Raw genomic sequence first — 13176 nt, forward strand, 5'->3', positions numbered from 1 at the left:
CTCAATAAAACCAGAGAAAAAAAGAAACAGAAAAATGACCCTAACTACAATACTAAGAGAAAATAAGATAAAAGTGACGTGATGGAGAGTAAGTAGGAGGGCCTAATTTAATAAGAAATCCTCTTTAAAGAGCTATCTGTGAAGTTCCCTTGTGGCATAGTGGATTAAGAATTTGGAACTGTCTAGAGTTCACGTCGTGGCGCAGTGGTAAACGAATCCAACTAGGAACCATAAGGTTTCAGATTCAATCCCTGGCCTCGCTCAGTGGGTTGAGGATCCGGCATTGCCGTGGGCTGTGGTGTAGGTTGCAGATGTGGCTTGGATCCCGAGTTGCTGTGGCTCTGGTGTAGGCCGGTGGCTATAGCTCCGACTGGACCCCTAGCCTGGGAACCTCTATATGCCACAGGAGCGGCCCTAGAAAAGGCAAAAAGACAAAAAAAAAAAAAAAAAAAAAAAAAAAAAGAATTTGGCATTGTCACTGCAGCAGCTTGGGTTGCTGCTGTGGGATGAGTTCGATCCCTGGCCTGGGATCTTCCACATGCCATGGGTGTGGCCAAAATAAAAATAGTAATAGGAATTCCTGGTGTAGCTCAGCGGGGGTTAAGAACCCAACTAGTATCCATGAGGACGCAGGTTGGATCCTTGGCCTTGCTCAGTGGGTTAGAGATCTGGTATTGCTGTAATCTGTGGTATAGGTTACAGACATGTCTCAGATCCAGTGCTGCTGCGGCTGGTAGCTACCGCTCTGATTCAACTTCCATACGTCGTGGGTATGGCCCTAAAGAGACCAAAAAAAAAAAAAAAAAAAAAGGAAATGATACTTGCAGAAAAATAAAGAGATGTCTGAGTTGATATCTAAAGACAAGACTAGGTCAGCTGTGGCAATATCTAGAGTAGGGGATTCCAGACAAAGGACTAGGTATATGTTACTAAGTGAAAAGAACACCATATAAGATTTTCTCTAAAGTGTGATCATTAAGATATTTACATTTAAAACACTGGCACAGGAGTTTCCGTCGTGGTGCAGTGGTTAACGAATCTGACTAGGAACCATGAGGTTGCGGGTCCGGTCCCTGGACTTGCTCAGTGGGTTAAGGATCTGGCGTTGCCATGAGCTGTGGTGTAGGTGGCAGACGCGGCTCGGAGCCCGAGTTGCTGTGGCTGTGGTGTAGGCTGGTGGCTACAGCTCTGACTGGACCCCTAGCCTGGGAACCTCCATATGCCTCAGGAGCGGCTCAAGAAAAGACCAAAAAAAAAAAAAAAAAACAAAACAGGGAGTTCCCGTCGTGGCGCAGTGGTTAACGAATCCGACTAGGAACCATGAGGTTGCAGGTTCAGTCCCTGGCCTTGCTCAGTGGGTTAAGGATCCGGCGTTGCCGGGAGCTGTGGTGTAGGTTGCAGACGCGGCTCGGATCCCGAGTTGCTGTGGCTCTGGCATAGGCTGGCGGCTACAGCTCTGATTCGACCCCTAGCCTGGGAACCTCCATATGCCGCGGGAGCGGCCCGAAGAAATAGCAAAAAGACAAAAAAAAAGACAAAAAAAAAAAAAACCCCAAAAAAACCCAAAACAAAAAAACAAAAAACCACTGTGGCACAAAAGCAGATCGGAGGAGATATATACTGAAATATCAAGAATGACTAAATTCTTTTCCTTTTTTTTTTTTTTAGGGCCATACCTGCAGCATGTGGAAATTCCCAGGCTAGGGGTCGAAACAGAGCAGTAGCTGCCGGCTGCAGCAACACTTGATCTGAGTCATGTCTGAGCCCTGGCACCGCAGCTCAAGGCAACGTCAGATCCCTAGCCCACTGTGTGAGGCCAGAGATCAAACCAGCATCCTCATGAATAGGCGGGTTCTTAACCAGCTGAGCCACAATGGGAGGTCCAACAATGACTAAATTTGAACAATGAGACTGCAAGTGATTTTTTTTCCTATTTTTATGTTTTTATATTTTTCTTCAATGAACAAATTGTTTTTTGTACTAAAAACATTTAATTGTAATAAATTTTATTCCCAATAAAGTTGATTTATTAAATACACATTTGAATGCAATTTTTATATCTCTGCAAAACTTTTAAAGTAAATAAGTAGGCAAATTAGGAAGGATTTCTCTGATTTTTAGTTTCTAAAATAAGTTATACCTTATAAATAGTACACAAACACGGTGTTGTCAATGCTGACAAAAGAAGGAAATAACCCTGACCAGGTACACAATAAGAATGTCCCAGTTTTTGGAATACTGTGTAAAATTCTAATAAAAAAAAATTCCCTGAAAATGAAGCACTGGTAGAAAAATTCGAATGTTTGTGGATAGAATAAAGACTTTTTTAGTTTAGAAAGTTAAAGACTACAGGACTGTGATAGGATCCAATAATTCTACCCCTGGGCATATATGTGGAGAAAACCATAATTCAAAAAGATGCAGGCACCCCAATGTTCATAGAAGCCCTATTTACAATAGCCACGACACAGAAGCAACCTAAATGTCCATCAACAGATGAGTGGATAAAGAAGATGAGGTACACAATGATACACAATGGAATCTACTCAGCCATAAAAGAATGAAACAGGAGTTCCCGTCGTGGCGCAGTGGTTAACGAATCCGACTAGGAACCATGAGGTTGCGGGTTCGGTCCCTGCCCTTGCTCAGTGGGTTAACGATCCGGCGTTGCCGTGAGCTGTGGTGTAGGTTGCAGACGCGGCTCGGATCCCGAGTTGCTGTGGCTCTGGCATAGGCCGGTGGCTACAGCTCCGATTAGACCCCTAGCCTGGGAACCTCCATATGCCGCGGGAGTGGCCCAAGAAATAGCAACAATAACAACAACAACAAGACAAAAGACAAAAAAAAAAAAAAAAAAAAAAAAAAAGAATGAAACAATGCAATTTGCAGCAACATGGATGGACCTAGAAATTATCATACTAAGTGAAATTAAGTCAGACATAGAAAGACAAATATCATATGATATCATATATATGGAATCTAAAATATGACATAAGTGAACTTACAAAACAGAAATAAGACTCATAAGTATAGAAAACAAACTTATAGTTACCAAAGGGGAAATGGGGTGGGGGAGGGATAAATTAGGAGCTTAGGATTAGCAGATACTAACTAATACATATAAAATAGATAAACCAGGAGTTCCCATCGTGGCGCAGTGGTTAATGAATCCGACTAGGAACCATGAGGTTGCGGGTTCGATCCCTGCCCTTGCTCAGTGGGTCAAGGTTCCGGCGTTGCCGTGAGCTGTGGTGTAGGTTGCAGACGCGGCTCGGATCCCGCATTGCTGTGGCTCTGGCATAGGCTGGTGTCAACAGCTCCAATTAGACCCCTAGCCTGGGAACCTCCATATGCCGCAGGAGCGGCCCAACAAATGGCAAAAGACAAAAAAAAAAAAAAAAAAAAAAATTTAAAATAGATAAACCACAAGGTCCTAATGTATAGCCCAGGAAACTATGTTCAATATCCTGTAATAAACTATAATGGAAAAGACTATGAAAAAGAATACATATACACATATAAAAAACTGAATCAGGTGTTCCTGTTGTGGCTCAGCAGAAATGAATCCGACTAGAAACCATGAGGTTGCAGGTTCAATCCCTGGCCTCAATCAGTGGGTTAAGGATCCTTCGTTGCCATGAGCTGTGGTGTGGGTTGCAGATGTGGCTTGGATCTGGCATTGCTGTGGTTGTGGCGTTGGCCAGCGGCTACAGCTCTGAGTAGACCCCTAGTCTGGGAACCTTCATATGCCGTGAGTTTGGCCCTAAAAAGACAAAAAAAAAAAAAAAAAAAAAGAATCACTTTGCTGTACACCAGAAACTAACACAATGCTATAAATCAATTATACTTTTAAAAAAAGACCTCGGGTGGAGGTCCCATCGTGGCTCACTGGTTAACGAATCTGACTAGGAACCATGAGCTTTTGGGTTCGATCCCTGGCCTCGCTCACTGGGTTAAGGATCTGGCGTTGCCGTGAGCTATGGTGTAGGTCACAGACATGGCTCGGATCCTGTGTTGCTGTGACTGTGGTGTAGGCCCGAGCTATGAAAACGTCCATATGCCACACATGCCCTACAAGCCAAAAAAAGAAAGAAAGAAAGAAAAAGACTGCAAGGCTGTAATATAAACTTATTAACTGCTGTACTCATGGGTACTCATGTACATTCAGATTTCAGAACAAAATTGGTTATCTATCAACAAAGACTCGGATTAGCTATCTGAAGAAAAAACCCACCCTAAAAGAAGCTATAACATACAGTTATGTCTGAGAAGACATGGAAAACTTTCTAAACCTAAAAAAGGACTCAGTCCCTTCAGTACAAATGAATTTATTTATTTATAGGAGGCTCTGGAACAGTCCAGACAAAGAGAATAAGCCTCACTATTTGTTGTAAGAAGACTTTTTTTTGGTCTTTTTGCCTTTTCTAGGACTGCACCCTCAGCATATGGAAGTTCCCAGGCTAGGGGGTCTAATCGGAGCTGTAGCTGCTGGCCTATGTCACAGCCACAGCAACGCAGGATCAGAGCCATATCTGTGACCTACACCACAGCTCACGGCAATGCCGGATCCTTAACCCACTGAATGAGGCCAGGGATCGAACCCACAACCCCATGGTTCCCAGTGGGATTTGTTAACCACTGAACCATGATGGGAATTCCTATTGTAAGAAGACTTTACTAGCAGAAGAGTATTATTCTTAGGCTAGTCTATCCCCACAGTAGAGTTGAGATCAATTCTCATAGTTTAATTAATTGATTTGGCTGTGCCCTCAGCATGGGAAGTTCTGGGGTCAGGGACCGAACCCACACCATAGCTGTGATAACGTGGAATCCTTAACCTGCTATGCCACCAAGGGAACTCCAAATTCTCATAGCCTTAATTTAAAAAGCCAGTCTCAAAAGGTTACATACTGTATGATTCCATTTATATGATATTCTGGATAGGGACCCAAGGACAAAGAACAGATCAATGGTTGGCAGTGGTTAGGAATGGGCAGAGAGTTTGACACAGAGGAGTTTTTTGGAGTGATGGAAATTGTTCTGAACCATTTGTGGTAGATACATGAGTCTGCATAAGCATTAAAATTCATAAAACTCTACACTAAAAAAGGTTAATTTCATTGCGTAAAAATTTTTAATAACAACTTAAAAGTATGAAAATTATCATTGTTTAATGACACTAACCCACTCTCATGTGTATTAGAAGCCCTCTAGTGATTCTAATGATAGTGAGTGCCTAAACTTTACTCAGGGAAATAATGCATAGCTATTAAGATCTAATTAATAAGCCCTCATGGTTTTTTTTTTTCCCCTCCCTTTTATGGCCACAACTATGGCATATGAAGGTTCCCAGGCGAGGGGTTGAATTAGAGCCTCGGCTGTGGCCTGAGCCACAGCCCCGACAACACCGGATCTGAGCCACAACTGCAACCTATGCCGTAGTTTGTGGCAATGCTGGATCCTTAACCCATTGAGCGAGGTCAGGGATTGAATCCACATCCTCGCAGAGACAATATTGGGTCCTTAACCTGCTGAGCCACAATGGGAACTCCCAAACCCTCATATATAACTTCAAATAGTTATAGGGCAGGAAAGGAATGTGAGGTTGAATTCTGGAAACCGTGAATTCTGAAGTATTTATGAGATACCCAAGTGGGAGATACTGAGTAGCTGCTTGTATTTATGTTCTGGAGCTGAAGATCTGGTCTGAGAACAGTCATCAGCATAGAAATGACAAGTCAAAAAAAACCCAAAACAACCCCCCCCAAAAAAAAACAAAAGGAAAAGAAATGACAAAGTCACAGAATTAGATGAGAAATGTCTAGAAAAAGGTATATAATAAGAAGAGCACCTTGGACATAATCTTGGGGAATAGTGACATTTAAAGAATGCATAGAGAGAAGAGCCTGCAGAGTTATCTGAGGAATGATGTGCCTATTGGAATGAGTAGGAAAGTATATTTTAAAAATCAAATAAACAAAAAAGACTAAAAGGATCTATCAGATTTAATAACAGAGAGAGACTGGTGACGATGAAGAGAAAAGTATTAATAAAACAATGGAGGCAGAAACCAGACTGTTGAATGGTCAGGAGATACAGAACTGAGGAATAAAAGGGAGGTAAGGAATTAAAGACAGTGAGTGTAGAAAATTTTCAGGAAATTTCTCTTACAGGTATTAAGAGCATGACTCTGGAATCGAACTCTGGGTTGTAAAGTGAATTTCACTGCTTATTAGCTATATAATCCTGGGTTAAGTTGTGCCTCTCTCTCTTAGCTCAGTTTCTTCACTGGTAAAATGGCATTGACAGTACTTACAGGATTGTTGTGAAGCTTAAATGAATTTATAATGTAAAGCTCTAAGAGCAATGCCTGACAGTTTTTTTCTTTTGGTTTTTTTGGTTATGGCATGTGGGCATGTGGAAATTCCTGGGCTGGGGATCAAACCCATGGCATAGCAGTGACCCAAGCTACTGCAGTGAAAACAATGGATTCTTATTCCACTGTGCCACAAGAGAATACAGTTAACTGTTAGAATACACTATTATTATCAAAACCATTATACTATCTTTTAAGAAGTTTGGCTGTAATGGGAAAGATTAACAGGGCAACAACAAAAGAATGTGGAATTGAAGGAAGACTCCTTCCCCCACCAGAAGAAGACCTGAGCATGATGAAATGGTAATAAGAAGAAAGCAGAGAACAGGAGGTTGAAAATACTGGATCTAGAGTTCCCTTAGTGGCTCAGTGGTTAACAAATCTGACTAGGATTCCATGAGGGTGCAGGTTTGATCCCTGGCTTTACCTGGTGGGTTGAGGATCCGGCGTTACTGTGAGCTGTGGTGTAGGTCACAGATGAGGCTTGGATCCCACATTGCTGTGGCTATGTCAAAGGCCGGCAGCTGCAACTCTGATTCAACTCCTAGCCTGGGAACTTCCATATGTCGCCAGGTGTGGCCCTAAAATGCAAGAAAAAAAGAAAGAAAGAAAATAATAAAATACTGGATCTGTAAAGAGATGGGAAAAAAAATGCAATTCTTCAATTTAAAGGAAGGACATCCTAACCAAAGTAACAGCAAAGGAGACAAGGAGGGATGGATTATTAGTTCCTCTGCTGCACAAATGAGCAGAGGCTGAAAGAAGTTAAGGAACTACCTTGAATTAACAAAAAACCGCAAAATGGTGGAATTGAGATCAGACCCCAAGTCAATTACCTGAAAGCTTTAGCTACACTATACTGCCACATAGTCTACTGCCTCCTTCTTTCTCCAACATCATTACCTTCTCACATTCTTAGCTATGGATCCCTCAAAACTTCCTTTCTATAGTCTCAAAAAGAAAGACATACTGAGAGATTAGGGTACAGAATCACAAATTGATTTACTGCTATCTCAAGAGACAAATGCAGGGGTTTTTGTTGTTTTTTGTTTTTTGTTTTTTTGTCTTTTCAGGGCCGAACCTGGGGCATATGGAAGTTTCCATGGCTAGGGATGGAATCAGAGCTGTAGCTGCTGACCTACAGACACAGCAATGTCAGATCCAAGCTGTGTCTGTCACCTACACCACAGCTCACAGCAATGCCAGATCATTAACCCACTGAATGAGGCCAGGGATCGAACCTGAGTCCTCATGCATACTAGTTGGGTTCATTACTGCTGAGCCACAACAGAACTCCCCAATGCAAATTAAAAAAAAAAAAAAAAAAAGTTTCCGGAGTTCCCGTCATGGCGCAGTGGTTAACGAATCTGACTAGGAACCATGAGGTTGCGGGTTTGGTCCCTGCCCTTGCTCAGTGGGTTAAGGATCCGGCGTTGCCGTGAGCTGTGGTGTAGGTTGCAGACGCGGCTCGGTTCCCAGCTCCGATTGGACCCCTAGCCTGGGAACCTCCATATGCCGCGGGAGCGGCCCAAGAAATAACAAAAAGACCAAAAAAAAAAAAAAAAAAGTTTCAAATACCTTTAGGCAGGGAATGCATTCTTCACTTTCAAAGTTCACACATAAGAACTTCCTATTTCACGTTAACTGCCTGGTTCCTGACAGCATTTATACAAGCTGCAATGCAACCATGACTTAGGAAGTCAATGAGGATAGGACAGAAAGGAAACGACTTCTAAGTTATTATCTTCCATTTAGTTGGTATAAAGTGCAAACCTAAGAAGTATGGAAAAATTTACCTCTGTGAGTGGAGATAGGTGAGAGGTAAACATAACAAACATCTAACATACCTTGATATCATTGTCTATTCCACCAGAAATAATTTGATCACTTGTGTCATTGAAGGTCACAGCTAACACCTGGTAGGTATTCTGAAATGTCTGGATGGCTGCTTTCTTACGGATGTCCCAAAGCTGAAAAAGAAGACAAGAGAATCTACAGTAACATCACTCTAAGAAGCAACTGCATAGTACACCCTTAAGTCCAAGGACTTTTACAGAGGTGAAAACATTTGAAATGGGGACCCTGTTCCGAAACTTGTCTGGATATCCTATAAACATCGTGAAAAGTGACTATAATTTTGCCAACATATCTGAAGGCTGGTGGAACAAATCACGCTGGTTCTATTTTCAGACTCCTTTGTTAAAGTTTTTTTTTTTGTGTGTGTGTGTTTTAGGGCTGCACCCGTGGCATATGGAGGTTCCCAGGCTAGGGGTCTAATTGGAGCTGTAGCCACTGGTCTACGCCAGAGCCACAACAATGTGGATCCAAGCCGCATCTGCAACGTACACCACAGCTCATGGCAATGCAGCATCCTTAACCCACTAAGCAAGCCCAAGGATTGAACCCAAAACCTCATGGTTCCTAGTCAGATTCATTAACCACTGAGCCGCGACGGGAACTTAAAGTTTGAATAAACACAGTTAACAAACATGTCCTTGGAGTAAAAATCTTTACCTTGTTTATTAGTTCATATGTTCTTAGTATACAAAGGGTATTATTAGTTCAGTATTTTCAAACTGTAGATATTAATTCATTAGTGGGCTGCAACTTACATTTAAAGAAAAAAAAAATATATATATATATGGGGGCGGGGGGACAGACAGAGGAGCCTACATCAGTGAAAAAGGCAAGAGCAGGGATTGCCCAAAAATTGTTCCTACAAGAGCAGAGACTTACCTGGCAAAAAACCTGGCAGAATCAACTTTATCAAAACTCTAGAAACTAGAGTTTACAGCAACCAAGTGAATATTTAATGAGGAAAAACCCACCTGGGGTCTAGTAAGAAGAGTTTTGCAGTATTTTAACTCACTCCATTCCTACTCAGCAACAGCTTTGAAGACAACAGTCTACAATCCTGGTATAGGTTCCTAAGTACCTGAGGAAGATGAATGGACCTTCCTTCTTCCTTTTTAATTAAAATTAAAAATTTTTACATTTTATAAATTTTTTTTTAAATTAAAGTATTGTTGATTAACAATGTTGTGCCAATTCCTTCCTTCCTTTTCTTTCTTTTGCTTTTTAGGGCCTGTGGCATATGGAAGGTCTCTGGCTAGGGGTTGAATTGGAGCTACAGCTGCCAGCCTATGCCAAAGTCACAGGCACATAAGATCCAAGCCGTGTCTGTGACCTACACCATCAACTCATGGCAACGCCAGATCCTTTAACCCACTGAGAGGCTAGGGATCAAACCAGCATCCTCATGGTTACTAGTTGGGCTCGTTACCGCTGAGCCACAATGGTAACTTCCTGTTGTGGCAGTTCCTGCTGTACAGCAAAGTGACCCAGTCCTTCATATATACACATTCCCTTTCTTGTATTATCTTCCATCCTGGTCTATCCTGAGAGAATGAATATAGTTCCCTGTCCTATACCATAGGATCTCATTGCTTATCCATCCTAAATGTAATAGTTTGCATCTACTAACCTCAAACTCCCAGTCCATCCCACCTCCTTCCACTCTTCCCTTTGGCAACCACAAGCCTGTTCGCTATGTCTATGAGTCTGTTTCATAAATAGGTTCATTTGTGTCATATTTCAGATCCTAATATTTTAAATTTATTAGGATTTTTATTTTAAAGACTTTAAGTTAGAGGTTCTCTTGAGGCGTTTTTTTTTGTTTGTTTGTTTCTTTTTTTGCTTTGCTTTTTTAGGGCTGCATTCACAGCCACAGCAATGCCAGATCCAAGCTACATCTGTGACATACACCACAGCTTTAGGCAAAGCTGGATCCTTAACCCACTGAGCAAGGCCAGGGATCAAACCCGCATCTTCATGGATACTAGTTGGGTTCTTAACCCAATGAGCCATGATGGGAACTCCACAACCATAATTTAAGATTATTTTATTTTGAAATAGTCACACTTACCAAAGAAGCTGCAAAAGTGAACTCTTCTTCTGCCTAAATTATTTTAGAATTGCTACCCTCATGTTCTGATGCTTGTAAATACTTCAGCGTTTACTACATTTGTTCTCCAAAGATGTTTCCCTACATAATCTGAACACAATCATCAGAATCAAGAAACTAACATGGGAACTTCCACATGCTCATGGGGCCAAAACAAAACAAAGCAAAAAAACATCTAACACTAGGCGTTCCCATCGTGGCACAGTGGAAATGAATCCAACTAGGAACCATGAGGTTGCAGGTTCGATCCCTGGCCTTGCTCAGTGGGTTAAGGATCTGGCATTGCCATGAGCTGTGGTGTAGGTCGCAGACGCAGCTCAGATCCTGCAGTGCTTTGGCTGTGGCATAGGCTGGCAGCTGTAGCTCCAATTGGACCCCTAGCCTGGGAATCTCCTTATGCCACGGGTGCAGCCCTAAGAAGCAAAACAAACAAACAGCAATAGCAAAAAACACCTAACACTGATTAAAAAAAGAGAGAAACTAACATTGATACATTTCTACCATCTTCAGATCTCATTCAAGTTTCACCACTTGTCCCAATAGGGTTTTTTACTGCAAAAGGATTCAGTTTCAGAATCATTTTATGTTGAATTTAGCTGTATCATTTTTTTTGTTTGTTTGTTTCCTTCAGCATAGAAGAGTTTCTCAGACTTCTCCTGCGTTTCATGACCTTCATACTTCTCAAAGTTACAGGACAGTAATGTTACTCAATTTGTGTTTGTCTAATGTTTTCTCATTATTAATTCAATTACATATCATTGGCAGGAATATCACCGAAGTGATACTGCATTTTCATTGTATCCTATCTAGAGGCTCAGAATTTTCACTTGTCCCATTACCAAAAACACTGAATTTGATAATTTGATTAAGAAATTCCTTTAGCAAGTTTTTATATATAAGAAGTTCTAGGTCCGTCTGGAACCCAGCCCATCAGTCCATCAGGACTGGCCAGTTTCCCTGCCCAGTCCTGAAGGAAGGAGCCCTTTTAGTGGAAAATGATATGCAAGGGCTAAGATCTCAACACAACATTGTAAATCAACTACACTGCAATGAAATTAAAAATAAAAGAAAATAAAGGCCAATACCTACACAGGAGATGTGCTCATTGGTTGTGTGGTTGTTCCTAAGCCCTGTGAGTGGATATTTAAGCAATACATGTACACATAGGCACGCACACACACACACATATATATACCACACACATCTGGTTTTTTCCTATACCTATCTTTTTATATACTGAATGCCATGAGTTCACATTGACACTTTCAATTCTCTACCAATAACACAGGAGGTATTTTAGTTTTCTCTTTCTGTATTGGTAACCCCTTCCTCAGTAGTGAGAAGTCTGCCTCTCATTATACTTATTTATTTATTTGATCAGGCTTCCTGTCTGTAACCAATCTCCTACATCCTCTTCCAGCTTTCTCTTGCATAGATGTCTTCTCTCTGTTTGAACTGTGATTCCCATTCTGGGCTGATTCTATGTGAACCACCTCCTCACCCCATTTGGATGATCCCTCTGTGTGATGCCTTCTTTACTCTGCTCTGGCTCTAATGACCCCTTCCAGGCTACCCTTCCCCAGGAAGTCCATCTTCATCTTGCTCAGCCTCAGATTACCTACCTGAACTGCTCCCACTCTGGGCAGGCACCCCCAGTTCAGCCTCTGACCCCCACACTGTCTCCCCCACCAATGTGCAGGTAGATGACCCTTGACCTTGCTAAAGCAGTGGCTCTCCGTGCTGGGCTGTTCTCTCTCTTTCTCACCCTCCAGTTCCCCACACTGGGCTACTCACGCTGTGTTGTATGGATGCCCTCCTTACCCTATGCAGTCTCCATCTTCCTACAATGGACTGCCCCCATTTAGTGTGGATGCTCTCCTCTCACTTCACTTGGGTTCTGACACCCTACTCGGGGCCACTCTGGTTTAGCCCTACCTCTAACCCAAACACTTTCCCTGCTTTAGTCTATGTAATAATGGTACTAGGACTTGAATTGTTTGCAAAAAGGAATAATGTACACGATTTCACTTAATTGCTTCATTAGGAGAAAGAATAAATTGCCGAAAAAGGTTTGAAAAGACTGATATGGACAATGCTCAGGATATCACCTCTAGATTGAAAAATGCAAGAGTTAGTGAACTCTTAGCTTTCTGTTGGGAACTCTAACCAATAAAAAACATGACAGACACCTTCTTGGACAAGCAAAAGTTATTAAAGTCCTGTACTTTTAAATCTAGCAACAGGAAAAAACAAGAAAGCATTCCAACTTGGCAAGTAACTAAAAAGCATATATAAAAGGCTGTTCAACAAAGCATTAATTATAAATAATATGTTGAAATTAAAAATAAAGAACTGGTGGAGTTCCTGTCGTGGCTCAGTGGATAGCGAATCCGACTAGAAACATGAGGTTTCTGGTTCGATCCCTGGCCTTGCTCAGTGGGTTAAGGATCCGGTGTTGCTGTGAGCTGTGGTGTAGGTGGCAGACGAAGCTCTGATCCAGCGTTGCTGTGGCTCTGGTGTAGGCTGGCGGCTGCAGGTCTGATTAGACCCCTAGCCTGGGAACCTCCATATGCTGCGGGAGCAGCCCTAGAAATGGCAAAAAAAAAAAAAAAAAAAAAAGAAAGAAAGAACGAACTGGTTAAAAAACGTGATATATTGCACATTTTAAAAAAATGCCACCTTGAATAACAAAGCTAAAATAATTATTTCAGGAGTTCCCACTGTGGCACAATGGGATCAGCTGCATCTCCACAGTGCCAGGATACAGGCTCCATCCTGGCCTGGCAGTGGATTAAAAGGATCTGGTATTGCCATAGCTGCGGCATAGGTCACAACT

At 41.9% G+C, this 13176-nt stretch overlaps 1 protein-coding gene across 2 annotated transcripts in view; it reads right to left on the reverse strand.

Annotated features, from left to right (window-relative positions):
- Positions 1-13176, reverse strand: part of SNRNP40 (small nuclear ribonucleoprotein U5 subunit 40) — a 40655-nt gene that overhangs the window by 16580 nt on the left and 10899 nt on the right. Inside the window, exons 5-6 of one of the 2 annotated variants that reach the window (XR_014807424.1) lie at positions 7905-8346; positions 5298-7566 (exon numbers count right to left, since the gene is read on the reverse strand). Coding sequence is in view for 1 of the 2 variants with exons in the window: in XM_003356266.5 (XP_003356314.1) it covers positions 8224-8346 (123 nt within the window). In the remaining variant the exon portion in view is untranslated. Of the gene's footprint in view, positions 1-5297; positions 7567-7904; positions 8347-13176 lie in introns of those variants that run through there. The other variant, XM_003356266.5, reaches the window with a different exon arrangement.

This window comes from Sus scrofa, chromosome 6, assembly GCF_054392235.1.
Source record: "Sus scrofa isolate SSC_HxYL_T2T_F1_AM1 chromosome 6, Sscrofa_HxYL_maternal_Yorkshire_Landrace_v2.0, whole genome shotgun sequence".
Taxonomy (NCBI): Eukaryota; Metazoa; Chordata; class Mammalia; order Artiodactyla; family Suidae; genus Sus; species Sus scrofa.